This window comes from Pagrus major, chromosome 15 (genome assembly GCF_040436345.1).
Source record: "Pagrus major chromosome 15, Pma_NU_1.0".
Taxonomy (NCBI): Eukaryota; Metazoa; Chordata; class Actinopteri; order Spariformes; family Sparidae; genus Pagrus; species Pagrus major.
In genome coordinates, this window is record NC_133229.1 from 6,541,085 (window position 1) to 6,560,497 (window position 19,413).

General features: G+C 42.4%; 1 protein-coding gene across 3 annotated transcripts in view; it reads right to left on the minus strand.

Annotated features, from left to right (window-relative positions):
• The window catches only part of LOC141009751 (serine/threonine-protein kinase MARK1-like), a 37,932-nt gene extending 27,319 nt beyond the window's left edge, over positions 1-10,613 (minus strand). For 2 of the 3 annotated variants that reach the window (XM_073482446.1, XM_073482445.1), the window contains exons 1-2: positions 10,292-10,441; positions 6,413-6,619 (exon numbers count right to left, since the gene is read on the minus strand). In XM_073482446.1, the coding sequence (XP_073338547.1) occupies positions 6,413-6,619; positions 10,292-10,342 (258 nt within the window). In that variant the 5' untranslated portion in view covers positions 10,343-10,441. Of the gene's footprint in view, positions 1-6,412; positions 6,620-10,291 lie in introns of all 3 variants that reach the window. The other variant, XM_073482447.1, reaches the window with a different exon arrangement.
• Positions 10,614-19,413: the final 8,800 nt, after the last annotated feature.

Genomic DNA, 19,413 nt, shown 5'->3' on the forward strand with positions numbered 1-19,413 from the left:
ATGTTGTAGCGTACTAACATTGTTAAAGCAGTAACAAGAGACTTTAATTTTGTTGATTCTGGCAGCCCCTGTGGACAAAAGCAGTATGAGCACCAACGCCTCCTTTCGTAGAGATCTTGATCATACCGGCGCACATACGTGTTTTGGAAGCGGGTGCGACAAAGACAAAACATATTAATCATGTTTTTCTTTTCTAACCAGCTGTTTACAGGATTTATAGTGATAAAGTAACGTATTTATATCTGTATCTGTGGCTATGTACGATTAATAAGTGAAATATGACGATTTGAGAAAGAAAGTTTTAGCAACCAACTAGTCACCATTCATACACCGAGGTTACATGTAAGCCTGCATGTTTTTTCTGAACTGTATCAATCGCCGCTGCACCACTGATTTACGCTATTTCCCTCTCTTTCATTGTAAAGGTCCCTACATCTTAACTACTATGAAACTATCAGACTTGAGTAAACTTATGATTTATTCCCATCCTGACCTCTGAAGGGAGGGAGGAAGGGGAGAATTTGACTTTTCAGATTAATGACACCATAAAAGCATTAATTACAATTTATTATAACAGCATTACTGTGACTCCAGCCTTAATGAGAGCTTAATAAACATGTTTCAGTGGATGCAGACTCTGGCTCGAATCCCAAGCAGCTTGTTAAGGAAGAAACCAGGAAGGCAAATGCTGCTGAGTCACGATGGGGAGAATGCAGGTCGATTAGCCTGAACGGGGTTTCCCCAAGACCTGCAGCACGAGTTGTTAGGACATTTAGTTTCATTCAAACCCAGAATAACAACGGCCGTGTGGCTGTTGTGAAAGAAACACGGATAGAGAGTGGACTGCAGAGAGGCTCGCTGTGTGTAGACACGCAGCATGCAGGTGGTGTCTATTTGCAGCCTGTCTTAGGTGGGCAGGTGCACAGACGGACCTCACTCCCCTCCTCTCTGCTTCCTCCTGTCACGGACAAAACTCAGGTGGAGGCATGCATGTATGTGTGTGTTTGTCTCCATCGTTGTGTATGCCTGCAGGTGTCGGAGCTGTCCTCGTGTGTCACTCTATTGTTCCAACTTCCACCATTCCCTTTGCATGAGTCAGAGATACACATTACATTTCCTCTATGCTACACTGATAAACAAATATTTCCCTTTTTGTTTCTCAGATTGAGAGATTTGACAAATGCGTGGATGGTCTCACATCATATGCCAGTGTGTGTGTGAGTATATGTGTGTGTGTGTGCTGTCTCTCTAACGGATCTGAGGGTGAATAATTCAGTCCCACAGCGACAGAAGGGCAACGTGCATCACTGTTAATTATTCAGCGCGTTCGTAACACACGGCCCATATGCTCTTAACCGTATGCAGGTCTTGTGATCGCGCACGTATGTAAAACACGTACATGTGAATATTCACATAGAGGACATGGAGGGGAAACTTAGTCATGCCATCACTTGTGTGCCTGTGAGCTTTTTACATGTTCTTCTGAACTTTAATGTCCCTCTGAGGTCTTGTCCACAACCACAGACTCATGATCTCTGTGCACGAACTAAAATCATATCTCATACACAGAAAAGACAGGCATTGCTTTTGCTAGGTAGGTAGCAGGGTGGGTGGTTTGAAATCACAATATCTATAAGATTATATACATAACCATAATTGCACCATTTGTACAGTACAGTTTATATAGAGCTCTGTACATACAGTATACAGTAACATTTTGACCTGTATATACAATAGATAATTCATGTGTCTGACGTTTTTTTACTTTATTGACAGTTAGGGTTGAACAAGTACACCATATCTGTATCTGTATCTCTTCAACCAACTAAATTATCTGTATTAGTATCCGTTCTCATAATGGTTCTGGCTTGAAACAAAAGTGGGTGGTGTTCAAAGGAGAAGTTGGTGGGACTGATCCTAAATCTAATAATCTGGATACAATACGGAGGAAAGCTGCTCAGTGGCGCATGAGGCCGGAAAAGTTGGACTTCCTGGGTGTAAAATTACCCAGATCTTCCACATAGGGGGACCCATAGTGCGTGCGCACTACAGACTTCTGACAGTCGAGCGGCTAACTTCCGGTTTAGCCCTTCGCTAAACTTGAGAACTTGAATGAGAATAAAACAATCTAATGGTCCAACTGTCATCAGGCCAAATGATGCAAATTCTGAGTCAGTTCACAGGGGCTGTGACGCTGCTTCTTTCACAATTTAAGCTTAGGGGATAAAGTCTTTCTGGGCCAGTGTGGATCACATGATGCTGTAATTACACGGTTTAGCCACTATGTCAAACTGACTTCAATCATTCCTGTTCCTCGGGTCGTGGACTAGTCGGAAGTTGTTAACTTGAGCCTGAAATGGATATGGGTTGATCAGAGGTTGCTATATTTACTATTTATTAGAAAACCACAAGAGAACTATTGCAGAACAAGTTTTTTATAAACTTGAATGACTAAACTTCAGTCAGCTATCCAATGAGGATTTATCAGGAGTATGGATATTGACACATTTTATTGGATATCGCTTTATTGGATTTATTGGACTTCTTGATACTTGTTTCAGCCTACAAACAGTGTCATTCTGTCGCTCAATATTGTACTATTATAAATATATCTGTCTACTGTTTGTATGAAATCGACTGACTGTTTATCTTTCCCAGAAAGCTCCTGTGGAGTTTTTTCTCTTTCAGATAGAGGGTCTAAATATAGAAGGTGTCATATTCTTTACAGTCCTATGACGCAGTTTAGGGTGAGTTAGGGCCTGTATAAATAAAATTCACTTGACACGCCCAAACTTTTTTATATATTCCTACCTGCTATGATAGCTGTATGTTCACGTTTTCTTCCCTTTGTTAAGTTTGTCTTTGTTCACTCGTTCTGTATGTCTATATTTAGTTCTTTCAGTACATTCGTTCTCTGTGCTGTGTGTAAGTGTGTAAAGAGCTTCTATAAACCAGAGTCAAATCCTTTCATGTGTCAACATGAGAGCTGAAATGATTAGTCAATTATTCTCTTCGCTGATTGACAAAAAGTAATGAGCAGTCATGCTGATTATCAATTAATTATTGAATTACCAAACAATTCCTCATTCTAGCATTTCAATTGTGAGCGTTTGCTGCTTTTCTTTGTTGTTTGTTACAATAGACTGAAAATCTTGATGTTTTGGAGTGTTGGTCTAAACAAACCAAGCAGTGTGACATCAACTTGAGTTAAGTAAATTGCAACGGGCATTTTCCCCTATTTTCTGACATTATATACACAAAACGATAATTGATTAAGTTGATAAAACAATCAGTAGTTGTTCGTCAAAGCAATTAACTCTCTTCCACTGTTTTGCATGACATCAGATTAAACTCTTTACATGTAAAAAAAAACACTTTGATAACCTGTTTTCTTTTAGTTTTTTGGAATAAATAATTCTACACAATTTCGCTAAGAAATTGGCCAATTAAATTTAAAAATAATCATATATCAAAGCTTCTCTAGTTGGTAGGAGATGAGGGCATATGGTAGAGGCAAATGTTTCCATCAGTGCAGCCGAGCATGTGTGTGTGTTTGTGTGTGTGTGTGTGTGATGTGTGATCACATCCTGTAGTCACCCTCCTCAGCAGATAGAGGACACTCTGTCACCTAGAAGTGACTTTTTCTACAGCGTTAAACCAATTTTTTTTTTCGTTTTAGCTGCTAGGAAAATCTCTGCAGCGGGCTCAAGCTAAGATTGAGTCAGTTTTAGCGGGTTATGCTCTTTCCACCTGTTCTCTCGCTCACTCTGATCCATGTCTTTGCATTCTGATGAGCCAGCAAAGGCACTCAGGCACACAAAGCAGCAGCGCCTGACCTTCTCAGCAAACAGTGGGTCACATACCAAATATGCCTGTTTAACATTAGCATTAGAGGACGCACGATGGATCAAACTGTTACTGGTTTGACCTGGGAGAACAGTTATGCCCTCCACACTCTGATATGGCCAAGAACATAATGAAATGCAGAAGATTAAAGGCTGCAAGTGGCTAAGAAATAATCATGATACAATGTCTGAGGTGGATGAGTGGGTGTTGTGGGTCCTGCTGAGTGAAAGGCAGTGAACAGATCATAGGTCGTTGTTTTCTCCTCAGGGAAACAGGAGCTTTAATTACCAACAAACCAAAGCAGGCTGTCTATCACTCTGACAGATCAGCAGTGTATGACTGTGTGTGTGTGTGTGAGTGAGAGAGAGAGAGAGAGAGAGAGAGAGAGAGAGAGAGAGAGAGAGAGAGAGAGAGAGAGAGAGAGAGAGAGAGAGAGAGAGAGAGAGAGGAGAAAGAAGGAGAGCTTAATCTGACCCGACTTAAAGAAACCAATATGGTGGAGTATGATATTGTCGGAGAGGAGATCATTTATTCTCCTGAGAGTCAGAACAGCAACTTAACTTGAAAAGAGTTGATGATGCAAATAAAAGTGGTACCATGTAAGACATGACCTGAAGTACACTTTGAATCACTTTTTCTTTTAAAGGTGTAATTTGTGACCAGATTAGACGGTAGCTCAAATACTATAGGGGGCAGCGTGATCGCCTACTGCTTCTCAGTGCACTCTTTGCCGTAGTCATCTTTGGTTTAAGTGACTAGCTACTGTTAGCAAGTAGCTCAGGTAGCTGTGGAGCAAAGTTGCCCTATAAGCTAACTGGATTCTGCCAGCATTGCACACTTCGGATGACTGGAGGAGTCACCACTGTCAACGGAGCCAGTGAACTCCAGATTGGGACTGAACACAGCCTCTGCGACCGGCAGATAGGCTACAGCACAGAGCTGATTTACAGTAGGAAACAGCATGTAGGGCTGAAGTATTTTCTCATCTTATTCGTTTAATTGAGGATTTATTTTGATCAAACCTGAGGTGATTGTGGAAAGACAAACTAAGACTGTTTTGGTGAGTTTTAGTTTATGTCGAGTTTGAATCAAGTCAGAGTTAACGAGGCAATTAAGCTTGTCTTGGTTCAGTAAACGAGAGAAACCTGAATTCAGAGGTTTGTATTTTTCTGTTTAGTAAGGAAATAGGTGTAAAGATCAGTTCTTTTACATCTCCCAGATGAAGCTACTGCAGCTATCAGACTATCGCCTCTTGTGGTACAAAGCTGTACGAGACAGGACTAGCCAGGTTTAGTTGGAGATTTCAATTCAGTAGAAATCTCAGAAACGCAGCAGCCTGCATAGATGTCGTTGACATAACGTCATCACTATTGTTTCTTCACATTCTCTTGCTAATGTTAGTTTGTATATTGAATGTTTTAAACTGAAATTCTGGCTGCATCGTACAAAGTGCTCCTTTAAAGCTTTTAAGCGTTATTTTAGCTAACTTCCTGTCCATTTTTCAGTTCCGCTCCCTCCTCTCTACATCACCACATGAACATGCAGTGGTAATCATGAGAAACAGCAGCATACAGGAGGATCCTGATCTCTGCACGTTCATGAGCAGACAGGACCACCTCTTTATGGAGTTCTCTGTCCTGATTGGATAAAGTAGACAGGGATACCAGAAAGTTTCTTTTCACTTTTACTGCATGAGCGGGGGGAGGAGAGACATGGGTTACTGACCAAACACTCTTTAACAGTGATTACTGTTGGAATAAAGAGCTTTATAACACCTATCTTAATAAAAATATATCACTTACAGCAGCTTTAAGTGAACTCTTTTGCATTGTTAAATATAAATTCACTGTTTCCAGCTTCTCATATGTGAATATTTGAATGTCTTCTGTCTATGTTCTTTCCTTCACTGTCATGTTTTGTTTTTCCTGTTGGTAAGTTCATTATTTTGGGGTTTTCAGACTGACACACTAACAGTTTATTACTACAGACCCACTTATTGTTTTTATCTCATGTATTTTAATCCAAAGCAGAAAAAGAGCTTATTTATGCCTGTTTAGATGAACTGTCTCCATCATGTGCTTTGGTTTCATATTATAAAATTTTATTACACCACGTGTTTTGTTTTGACGCCAAAGACAAATGAGTGGACTATAAAGATTTCTATTCTGCTACGTAGTAAAAAACTTTACGGTTATCATAGCGTGTACATCTGATTATCCACAGAATTGAATTATACTGTAGTTTCGTGTTCATTCATAACATTTTATGAAATCATAAAAATAGTGTTCAACCAAAAACCCTTCTGTTTTCATTCCTTTAAGGGCCACTGCAACTTCTTATACTAATAAAAAATTGTGTTATACTGTATACCATGACACTGTGATATGTTCTGATACGGTTATCATGAAAGCCTCATAGCGTTGCAACCCCCAAAATGAATATGTTAACATGAAGCAATTAAAGATTGAGTCTGACATAACAGATTTAGGATGAAGGTTGTATTGCATGTGAACATAACAGTAATACCCAAGTGATCAATAAAATACAAATAAAGATTTTGTCTCACCTCTCGTCCAGTCAGGACATGTCGCGCCAGCTTCACCTTGGCGAAGTTCCCCTTCCCAATGGTCTTGAGGAGGCGGTAATTGCCAATATGGGGTTGCTCCTCCGAGGAGGAAAGAGTGAAAGAGTTGCGGCATCGCGGCAGACTGTGGCGACTCGCAGACTTTGTTGGGGGGACTGGGGGTTCAACAAAGCCATCCACCGACGAGTGCTGCAGGAAACAGACACACAGGTGGAGATCAGCAACATCATCATTCCCTGACTGGAACGTTGATTAAAACATTCAATATGTAATTTCCACTGCAAGGAGGCTCCCTATCAAAACAAAACAGACATCTGCAGTGTTTTGAGGAGAGGAGCTGCTGCACAGAGCAGACTAGAGTGTCGTGGGCTAAGCCAGACCTGATGACATCGGATTCTGCTCTGATCCGGAGCTGTTTACCGGTGGGAGGAGAGCTCAGAGATTACTTTTTAACCTTTGGGATTAAGAAGTGGATTTATCTTCACTCCTGTTTATCAGCCTGACTGCAGCAGGATCTGCTGAGGAGACCTCCATTGTCTGTGTTTATGTCACGTTACTGTAATGGTGACTGCTAACTGGAGCTGGTTGGATAATGCACTTTATTTCATGGAGAGATTACAGAGGAGAGGGGAAAAGAAGAGGGGGAACCAGAGTCTCTGGTGCTGAATAGTGAGAGTTTAATCGAATTTAAACAAACAGACACACTGCTGGCTAACGTTAGCTCACAGCTGATGTAGTAAAGGAATCTGGCTGTTTGTGGCGGATAAACACTGCATGAGTAAGGCGAATAAAAACATAAGATCCTGCAGTCGAACTCCCTTTGCTAGTGGTTAATGCACAATTTAACAAACAACCAACAATCCATTGCTAATGAAAATCTATCCGACATGACTCGGGCACAAATTTTTAGCTTCCTTTGCTGACTTCCCAAACCTGGAATTAGCGACAGTGACCTAATGAAACCGTTACCTGAAGCAAATTGAGGATTTTTCTGGGTTTGAATGTTGTTGGAAACATTTTTGATACTGTAAGTACACAACCCAACAAAATATATAACAAAGATCTAGTTGTTTTTAGACATTTTAATGCAGAATTGCAACTTGATGCATCAAAATCTTTCTACATCTGATTTATTTTTTCTCACTGTGTGGCTACTTACAGAATCGCTACAAGCGATAATAATGTCAGGAATCGCCCTTTAAATTTCCGATTATTGACTCTTCTGCATCGGGAAATAATCTTTCAAGAGAGAATCCCAACGCATCTAAGAATAATTCCCCCCCCCACTCTTACACTAAAACAATATCACCTCTCTGGCTTTTTGTCACTCTCTCTATTTCCAACAAGACCGCTCGTCCTGCCACAGTGGCTGCACTTGTACAAACAATGCAGCAGAGTGCTGCAGTGGAGGTTGGTGTGTGTGCCAAAGCTGGGATATTCTGGACAAACAGAGATGAACCCACTGACCTAGTACCACTTATAAGAAAGGGATCCAGTGTTCATGTGCATGTGTGTGTGAGCATATACCGTACAACTACATTTACATGCAGACACACACAGTAGCTCACGACCTACAAGCTCAAAGAGGAAGTGTGTGGGAGAGAATCAGGTTCCCTCGTCTCCCTCTGTGACACCTTAACCTCCTGACCTAAAGACCTTATCAGCCACAAGACAAGATTAGACAACAAAAGAAAGTGAACTTCTTTTGACTTTTTGTGCCTTTGAGAAAACCTGCAGCATGTGCAGCACGGAGTCGAGAGCTACAACAATGTCTCTGGCTCTGAGGCCAAACCCGATAACAACAAGTGTCCCTGCGATATGGCATGTGAAGGTGAATTAGGAACAGCTTGCTATAAGTACAACTCTGGCACAGGCCAGGCGCAGTCTCTGCTGGTCTGTTTCCTCTCCTCTACAACAGCTGCTGATGTCAGTCCAGGTCAGAGATCCCATGATCCTCTGCTCCTGAGCACCACGCCCAGCCAAAGAATAAAGCCTTGGTCTGGTTACCCCAGCTCCCCTGCTCCCGTTTCACTGAGGGAAACGCTACACCCTGCAGGGTGCGCATCATGTCAGCTACGCCACATCCTGACGGAGGGAGAGCCACACTGCAGGATTCAAACACTCCCCGGTGTCACTGTGTGTGGTGTGTGGATAGAGGAAAGAGACATTTTGATTTGATGCCAGTCAGTCAGCATCCTTGTTTCTAATGCACCAAAGCCCAGGCAGAAAGCTTGGACTGTCTTTCTTATATTTGTCCAAACTAAAGTGACCATTGTTCTTTCAGCTCATCCTTCAGCCACACATGCATGTGCACACAAACACACACTTGGCTCGGCTCCAAATTCTGCAAATTAAACGAGGGGCATCTGTGCAGGCAGGTGATTTGGAGCGCTGGTGCTTGATTAATACACAAAGTTTGTTTCCCCTCGCCCATCCATTAACTCCCAAACACGGACGTTTGTGTCTTCAGGGAGGCCAGACATAAAAGAAAATAACAAACACCTGCACACACGCACATAAAAATAAGAAAGCCAGGAGAGAGCTTCTTCTATTTCGCTGCACTAAAAGCCACTCGTCTCTCTGAGTAATAAGCTGTTATGCAATGCAGTTCAGCGGCTAGTGGGCCCTGGGGCTGCCTGATGGAGTCCAACAGAGGCAGGCGAGGCTGGCTGGCTACTGCTTTGATAGCCGCCTAGCAGTCTATGAGACCTGAAGACAGAAACATTAAGCTGATGATGACGATGAGAGCTGATATCATCGTGTAAAGTGAACATTACGGGTGTGCTGTGTTATATAACTTTGGAAAATCCATTTTTCCAGTTTTTCACCTGAGGATGAATAATCCTGAAACACAAAGAGCCAAAATAAAAGTCCTGTCTCTACATCTGGGAATAACCTTTGAACGACTGCTTCCAGCTATTTCCACCGGTTGTAACACAATAAAATACAAGGAGTCGTCTGTGCCTCGTCTTGTTTCCAGGAAAAAATTAGATGAACCTAGATATGTCAGAGCCTGTCAGCATACACACACACACAGCGGTCCTCATTTGGACTGATCTCAAATGAAAGAAGCATTCTTATTATTATGCTGCACACAGACAGAGGGGAGGGGAGAGGAGAGGAGGGGGCTGGGTGGTCGTTCATAAACATTCCTTCACACACACTGACTGAGATATTCTCCAGCCATTCCTTTAGTGATAAATACATGTCTGTCTGCTGCTTCAGCTCATCAGGGTCGTGGCAGCAGAATGGTGAATAACAACACGCTCCCTCCTCCACCACCTCCTCCTCCTCCTCCTCTTCCTCCTCCTCAACACTGTGAGCGTGCAGTTACAACAGGGCCCAATAGGTGATGGATGTCACATTGCGATGCTACCAAGCGTTGCCATTGAAAAGTAGGGCAACATCCTCCCCCACCCTCCCTAAATATTGACGTCGTGGACCAGAAAATACCCCCCCTCCAGTTGCACACAAGTGGAGCAACACCATTTTCTCACAGGCCACACGAGCAGCGTTTTCAACACACACAAAAAAACCTCCCAACATTAACATTCAGGCTTCGCGTGTGTCCGTAAAGGCAGCACACTGACGCAGTGCGTTGTCGAGGCTAAACTGGGGCAGACATAACAAAACTGCACCTTTATTCTGGGTTATTCTAGGCTCCGTCAGAGGAGAGAGGAGCCGGAGTGCTCATTGGTCGAGTCGCTCTGCAACGCTAAAAAGCAGCGCTGCCATGAAGCTGCACCGACCAGTGCGCAAAACAGCCACATCCCCTGTCGTCTTTTCCCTCCGTCCCCCTCCGTCCGCTATCGTGCCGGTGTCCCCCCCCCCCTCCTCCTCCTCCTAGCTAGCAGCACTTACGTTCTCGGTGTCACGCTCGTTCACGGTGGGCAATGGCGTTCTGGTCGACATCTTGTGTGCTTCGCGGGCCGCTCAGCGATGCAGCGGGCTGGGCAGAGCAGACACGGTGCGGTCCGTCGGGGGAGAGCGGTGCCTCCGTCCCCCTCTCTACATCCCCTGTAAACACCGCAAACGGCGGCCTTTTACCGCAGCATAGCGCGCGCACAGGCCCCGCCGACACGCCAGATTTTCTTATTGGCTTTGTGCACTTCCCCTCAGGTAGGCTAGTGGCAGACAGAACAGGAGGAAAGAGAGACTGAGAGAGAGGGAGAGGGAGAGAGAGAGAGGGGGGCAGGCCAGGAAGATGCGTCGGTAGCGGACGGGTCTGCGCAGCGCATCTCAAACCTCCCACCAGGAAGGATGGAGGGCTCTCTCTCTCTCTCCCTCCCTCCCTCCCTCCCTCTCTCTCTCTCTCTCTCTCTCTCTCTCCCTCTCTCTCTCCCTTTGTCTCCTCTATACAGCTCATTATTCAAGTCACCAGAAAACAGTTAAGCACACAGTTGGACCAGTGTCCCTCAGATGAATCCCAGATCCAACTATATAGGGCGTGTGCAGCCTGCTCACATCAATTATAACACATCCATAGAGCATGTCAAGCTTTTGTTGCATGGACTGGACAAAAGGGGCTGAATCATGGCTGGAAATACTAGAAATAACATGCTTAGTTTATTTAAATATGTGCGTGATTTTGCGGTTTCAGACACGGATTAGCAGCTCAGTCATTTACAACCACATGTGGGGTTTGAATGTGACAATGTGGTGTCCAGAGAGAGGCCTAGTTCAAGGGTAAGGCCTGTCTCACACTGGAAACTGGACAGACTTTGCCATCTGTTGGACAGCTGCAGCATTACACCCCTCATTGTTCCACCACTCATGATCAGTAATGTTGACTATACATTACAAAACAAGATCTGCCAAACAACCTGTGCCTGGGAGGCAGATTTTGTGTTTCTCATCCAAGCATGCATTACCTGAGGTTTTCTGGGTGTGGTGGTGATGATGTGAAGTGTGGTGTGTGTGTGTGTGTGTGTGTGTGTGCGCAGCTTGACCACTAGATGTCAGGCTGCACCTGCAGTTTGTTGCACACCTGCAGTGTCTGACATGTGGGGCCCAGACAAATAATGCCACCGCTCACATTTCTTGTTCTTGCATTACATTCAGCTTTTGTTCCCGTTCTCATGAGTCATGCAGCCACAGGAGTTAATGTCCACTGCTGAGTCTCTTGTAAGACACGTCACGTCTTCTTTGGCAGACAGCGCTCCTTCCTGTGGGTTACACGACTGATGGTTTGTCTCACACAGCAGAGAGGCCCCAAAGATAACAATGGACACAGCATGACATAACGTATCACAATAACTGATGGATATGGGACCTGAAAGCCACTGAGAACATTAGGTCTGAGGAATCTGTAGTTTATTTTGCACCACACCTACAAATAGTTCTGTCCACTCTGTCTCCTTCCCATCAAGCAGGTTTGACTCAGATACATTTCACTGAGAAATGTTTTGCCCCCATAATGTTTTTAGGGAGAGATACCAGAACAATATGCAAGGAGATAAGATGGTTCAGCAAAACAAAAGGAGTCCAACGAATGCCGAAATCTTGGCATGTAGATGGGCATTTTTGGAATTCTGTATCTGATCCCAGTGTGGATCGGCTCCCAACATAGCAGATCTTATCCCCTCTGAGCCCTAACAACTGGGACCAGCTAAATTATTCCCACTAAGACACATCCTCTTACTACTAATAGTGAGATGTTTGGCTGTGATTAGCTGGGATCTATTTTACATTTGATAACATCTACAATGAAATTACTAAATTTGCCCTAAAATTAATGTAGCTCAGTTTCTTCTTGTGGTCTTGCATTGAGCTGAGGTCTTCTGTGCTCCCGTCAAAGCGTTCGCAGAGCACAGGGTTCGTGCCTGGGATTTGCATTCTGTACCTGAGTTGCACTGCTGTGGAATGTAATGGGCACTGACACTGGTTTAATGAGTGCATGTACACCCAGGGCCAAATGCAATTACATGCTCTCACAGGCAACCATCAAAAAAGAGGCAGCTGTTAACCGCCATTCATCGCGGATGGTCATGCAGTTAACTGTATTTGCAGGACAGGGGGTGAGAGGAAAGAGTAGAAAGACAGAGAGAGAGCGAGGAGGGGGGTGTTGAGGCTAAACTCATTATGAGCCAGATAGAGGAGTAGCATCTGTCAGCATTGGCACTTTACCACAGCTCTTTTTGCCTGACTCAGTTTCACCAGTGAAAGTCAAGCCACGCTTTTCCAGTCAGTAACAATGTTTGCACACATCCTGCAGAAGTGTGGGAAATACCATGAGCGGTCTCCGCAGGAAGGAGGATGTTTTGTAGAGACTTGCATGCTAACATTGAGCCCCACTTTTGTGCCTCTCATATAATACCATTACATTTGAGTGCAGATCAGTTTAGATCAGTTTCTCTCAAACATAGATATCTGGTGATACATAGATGATTTAGTTTAACCTTTTTCAAAATAAGACAAACCATCTGATTGAAACAATATTCCATCCAGTCCTATGTCCTATGCAGGTGGGCTGATGGAAGTTATATGTCCCTCTTTTTGAACATACCATTAAAATATGAGGGCTTTATTGTGTAAATACAATGCAGTTTAACATCGGCAACATACCATCCAGGTCAGAGATACCGGATTTCTTTGGTTTGCGTTAAATTAAAAGAATACTCCACTGGTTTAGACAACTTTAGTTTAAAAAACACCTATTTCAATGCTGCAGGTACCCTTTTTTTTAATCTATGCATATTCTTACTGGTCAAAAGTGGTACCTACATTACCCACAATGCAACTTCACTGTCAAGTCAGAGGTTCAGGGGGGTTATGCTAGCAGTGGCTAATGTAGCCTCGAGCCACTAACCTCAAGTAGACCTGAGGAGTGAGCTACAGAGGTCTGGTGAACAAACTTTTTTCTAACTCCGCTACGGAAGTCAAGAACAGTCATGCTTCAGTTGTTTTTTAAATGCTGAGTTATCTCCAGCCCAGTTAACATTTTTACGTGTCTTAGGCTACGTACCGTATTGACATTTCTACAATATGTTTTGTGTCACGTTCACATTACTTGTTTATGACTTGATTTTCATATCATAAGGCAGAGAAGAGTGACAGATGAGAAGACTGCCAAACCAGTGACGGTAGTTGGAGATTGCGCTTCAACATTTTTGACTGTGAAACCACTGGATATTTTTGATGAGCTACCACAGCATGACACAACAGGGTATTTTTACTGAGACCTCGGGACATCTCGAGCCGTGTTTGTGGTGACAGATGCAGATATTTTAAGCCAAAGAATGATCTTTTCCTAACCCTGACCAAGTGGTTTTTGTGCCTAAAACCTAATCAGAGCATATGCACAGCGTTGTCACAACATAAAATTGATCCTAATGAAACGTGAAGTTGCAACATATTTGTGGTTTGCAGAAATGAAGTTCATTACTTAATTATCCTGCATTTTGTTTTCTAGAGATAACCTCAAGTAACAATAAAACAGATTTGTTATCTCGAGACAACGAAATAGTAATCTCGACATAATTCTATGCATGGTTGTTCTCTGCAGATTTTTTTCTTTTTCAAACTTCTATTTATCAATTTATCAGCCTTCACATGTCTCTCTCTGAATCCGCAAATGGCTCTATACAACTTTTTTCAATATATTCAATGCAACTCTCACAACTGATGGAGTTCCCCTTGAAGCAGACATATGTCATGTGCCATCTTTTTTTTCAAGTTGCAGCTTGTGAAACTTCTTGTGAAAATCCTTTTTTCCTTATCATGCAGCAGACAGATTATGGTTTATTCCAGATAATTTGAAGGGTCTTGTTGGTAAGATTGTTGGTAAATGACCTTTTTGGGTTTTTGAAACATTGCAGGGTATTTATTTTTCAGACACAATTATGCTTATCTCTGTGACTTAAATGTAATGGTAATCACAGTTGAGAGACACAAACTGGGACTAGCTCACATTAGACTCTAGTTCATTTCAAAGGAACATGTGCCAACATCATGCTGTCCGAGCACATGTTGTTGTTTCCAATTGAGCTGAAAACACATGAAGATATTACAAATCAAATGTCATCAACAGACATTCCTGCGTCAGAGACCTGTTAACTGCACACCTTACAAGGCAGAGCTTGCACTGCGCTGTCTGCTCTGACAAGTCAATAAAACCCACTGGTATGCTGAACATTTTTGGAAGGCAAGATAGATATGGGGCTGCGGTGGAATTTGATCAGGCAGGGAGCCAGCCTTCTGTTCATTACAGAGCTTTCCAGCAGAAACACACCCTCCTGGTGAGCACACCTCAACCTGAGGAAAAGTATTACTGACTGGCACGTCAACGGCCCGCGCCCACCCTTTGGCCTCCCCTCACCTGCCCGTCTTCATCGCTGTCTCAGATGCATGTGCTGACACAGTGTGCATACATCATGTACTCTCTCGATTTCGCCCAAGTTGCATTTGGGGGGTTGGCAGGGAAGTGGAAAATATGAAAAGGCTTGAAAATCCAGGGCAGATGTGAGCTGACAGGGTGGGAGTGATGGAAGTGGACTCGGAGCAACAAGTAAAGGGGGAAACTCGAGATTGAGCTGTAAAACTATGCATTGTTGGATTGTGCATTTGAAGCCTCATGTTGGCTTCAGATAAACTTTTGAATACACGGAACGAGGACGGTGTCCTTTGTCCCCCCATCACCTCCAATGAAAGAACCCAAGGAATTCATCTCTTCATCTCTTCGCAAGAAGAATGATTACAGTGTTTCATTATTCATATGGACACGTGACTAATGTTTTAAGACAATCTTGAAAAACTGATAACCTTTCCTTTAATGTTGAACCGCAGGTAGGCCTGGAGAAGAGAGTAGCATGTGTGTGAGGAGCCCCCCTCTAGCAGTGACTCTCCTTGAAGGATTATTCCTGCATTCTCTGGTTCAAATGGTGTTATTTCCTAATTTGGGAAATCGTTCTCCTAACTTTGGTGCATTGATGAGCTTTGAAGGCTACAAGAAGATTTGTTTTATTTTATAGGTCAAAGCGTTTAAGGAACATGTTGAAAGGTGTTTGAAGGTTGTAATTTTGATATTACAATGATTTCTTCACCAGTACATGACATGTTACCAGGGTTAATGCAAATAAATCACTTTTCTAACTCATCCATACAACTCTACGAGGACAGCAACAACCGGTTTCAGCCTAATAACACATTATAAATTACATGTGAGCAAAACATTTATATGCAACATGAATTAATGAAACGCCTCTAACCATTAACAAAACGTTTACTTTTGTCACTATGTTTCTGCAAATTTGGTGACATTCATTCTCGAGGCTAGTTGGGAAATCAATTTTGGGCTTGTTCAACATGAATGTACGATAATTCCCTTAAAGGAAGAGTTCATCCAAAAATGAAAATTCATGTCATTAGTTTCATAATCAACAAAACACTTCTGGAGCTCCACAGCTAAGCAGCTAAGCAGCGTTCTGCTAAACAACTGAATCAGAAGGCGACTTGTAAATTGTAAAAAACAAACAAAAATAATGGCCCCATACAGCTTGTCCGGTGTAATCCAAGTCTTCAGAAGCCCCATGATCGCAAATTGATTTGAAAAGACATAATTGCCCTTTTTAAGCTGAAATCTTCACATTAGCTGTTAAGCTAAAAGCATTAGCACGCAAAAGTCGTGAAGTGGGTGCCTGTGTTCAACTGTGCATCGAGGGTGTTAATAACATCTTTTCAAATCAGTGTGGGATGTTAAGATTCCAGAGACTTGGATTAAAACAGACAAGCTATTTTATTTTTTTATTTTTTTATTATTTTTTTGCATTAAACAAGTCCCCATCTACCTCAGTTGTTTAGGAGAATGCTACAGCGCTGTTTTGCTGTGAAGCTCCAGAAATATTTTATGGACTTTTTTCCATCGGCGTGGGGTGGAGTACATAATGACTGAATGTTCCTATTTGCGTGAACTTTTCCTTTAAATGATTCCTTGCTTCACATTGACTTCAACCACATTTCTAGCCTAAAGTCTATATTATTGATTACTAAAGAATTTGTAAAGATTTATAGATCTGTGCTACATTGTTAAGAAGAAGAATATTAGGGTTGCCACAAATAATTTTGGCTGGTGTTCATCTTCCTCAACCATGACACTTGGTTTGCCTTTTTTGCTTGCTATAGTTCATCTCAGAGACCACTCCAATAGTCCGGTCATGAGCCCCAGTAAGAAATGATGGTGCGACAGTGAGCTACAGTAGCATGAACAAAACCAGGATTCTGAAACTGGGAAACATAAAATATTTTTTTATGTATGTCTTAATAAATGTGTGGAGAGGATGTTTAATTTTATCATTTGCACCTGCGCTTCTCTGATATGAAAGGTCAAAATGCCCTCTGCGAAGAAAAAAAAGCCCCTCCACACCCCCACAGGTGTTCTCTTTCATCCTAATTACATGTCTGTGAGGTAAAAAAAACTGTGATAACGGTGTGAGTTGTCCCGCCCTAAAAGGTGCAACAAAACTAACAGGTGATAGAGGGAGATACGCCAATCAAACACAGCCTGAACGTGCCTACACAGCACTGAGAAGTGGGCCAATCAGGCAATCAAAGTGAAAACATCTGTGTAGCTGTTTTATTTGATCATTAGCACCATTCAGCACACATACTGTTGGAGTGAAGCAGCACGTCCTTCTCAAATGTGAATGATGCACTCAGGTACAAGATGTTTCCTCCTGTGACCCAGCAGCTTATGATAAACACTACAATGTGCAGCAGCTACCCTCAGAGGAGAAATATAAACTTTTCCCTGATATGAACTTCATAAAAGGAAATGCCTTTCACTGTTACTGTACTTGGGAATAATTATCATCCTTGTATATCATGTTTTCCCTTGTAATTATGTCATAATTCAAAGGCTTCCCAGGCGAGCTAAAAACAGTCAGGTACGTCATCATATAAGAAACTTCTCTGAGGAGCTGGCCTATTAATTGTCAGGATATAATTACATTCACAACACCCTGAGGGCCCGTCTCGTTAAGTCATCTCAGAGTTACTGCTCCAAACTATAATTAGGGAATGTAATCACACAGGTATGGACCTCCAGGATTTATTTTTCAGCCTGACTGAAGGCTGATTGAAATGACATCTGTGGTTGGGTACCAGGCAGGGAGTGTTTACGACCTGGCACGTGTTCAACAGCCACATGCGGTGGCACCAGGCCGCATCTCATACCAGCAGAGTTCACCATTCACCTACACAAACAGGCACACATGGATTCTGCTAATTTGTTTGACGTGTGTGTATGTTCCTGTTACCTTGACAGTGATTTCTTGAGTGGCATGAGTGTGTGTGTGAGTGTGCCTCCCTGTGGTTATGCCACCCTCGTGTGGCACTTTCTGCCAGTGTTAACAAGTGATCTCATCCCATTATGTCTTTCCGATCTCAAATGCCATCCAATAAACTACTCATTTCTCACCTCTTCATGCACTCTCTCGCCATTAAAACACCTCTTACCTCTCTCCCTGACACCCGCTCTGAAAGAGCTCAGGATGGGCCGAGGAGAACATAAAGTAACTGCACACTCTGAAGTGACTGTGACTGATTTCCCAGTGAGAAGTGATTAATCACTTGAGTTTCAACAACATTCTTGTGATGTTGGGATTAAACCTGGATAAATGAGGCCAGTGAATGTCTAAGTTAATGTAGTTCTACTGCACTGTAAAGGCTGTTTCACCAGTTGTATTTTTGTTTTATTTTTATTTTTTCTGTGTGTTTTCAGTAGCCTCATTAGAAAAACAACAGCATAGGTCAACGATGAATGCAGCATATTACGACCCATTTGGAAGTTTCTTGTTAGGCAGCAACCTCTAGTGGCCGTAGCAACATTTCAAAGGAGGAAGTGAGGAGAAGTAACGTAAAGAACAAAAGGTTGGGGATGGACAGTTGGGTTAACCAAGCACATGAGTTTGATCCAGAAGATCACAGTCCGTGCCCACTGTGATTAAGCCACACTATAGGTGCAGCGATGGCAGAGTTGGTTAATTGGTCCATCACTTTGGTCCCGACTGAAATATCTCAACAACTCTTTCATGGATTAAGATCAGATTTTGTACAGACATCATCCACATAAGACAAATCCTACTAGCACCAACAGCAAGTTGATATTTGTCATTTTTGGTGAAATGTCTCCACAACTATTGGATTGATGGCCATGAAAATTGGTATAGACAATTATAGTCCCCACAGGATGAATTCTAATCACTTGATGATGCCTTAAAGTTTCAGTTTAGTGCCATCATCCGGTCAAAATTTCAATTTGTCCTATCGTTTGGTTTATACTGTAAAACTAATGACATTAGGCTCAATTGTACTTGTACTGCTACATGCTACAGTAAACGGGCGGACATGGTAAACTATTTGGCTAAATCTGCTGAACATTAACGTCGCCGCTTCATGTTAGCATGCTGATGTTGATGTTAGCATTCAGCTCAAAGCACCACTGTGCCTCAGAGCCACTAACATGGAATTTTTTAAATCAAGGTTATCACACATGTATGGTGGCTCTGAGGGTCAAAACACAACAACATTTCAGAAAACGTTTGTTTCGTGAGATGTTGTGTTTTGTGAAATTGTGTTGTCTTTTCTGAAACGTGTTTTCTAAAATGTTGTGTTTTGACCCATAGCGACACCGTACACAAAAACAAAATAAAAAGTAATGGATTTCGTCTTGGTATCACACTGTCGTCGAGGATGAGTTACTAAAAAGGCAAAACAAGTAATGTCTAAGATGCCCAGACCCTTATGGGACACAGATGTACAGGTAATTATTTTGTTATAACTGAACTTATTGCAAATTTATTTTTACTGTATGCACCACGAAAACACACAAGTCACAATATAGACTGAGATGATATGTTACGTTTAGGTAACACCTTCATAAATACCTAATTTTGAGGCTTTGGTGCATTGTGCTCAATTAAATTGTAATAAATCAAATTACCACAAACTAATAACAGAGAAATTAAATTGAGAAAAGGTGTGATCAC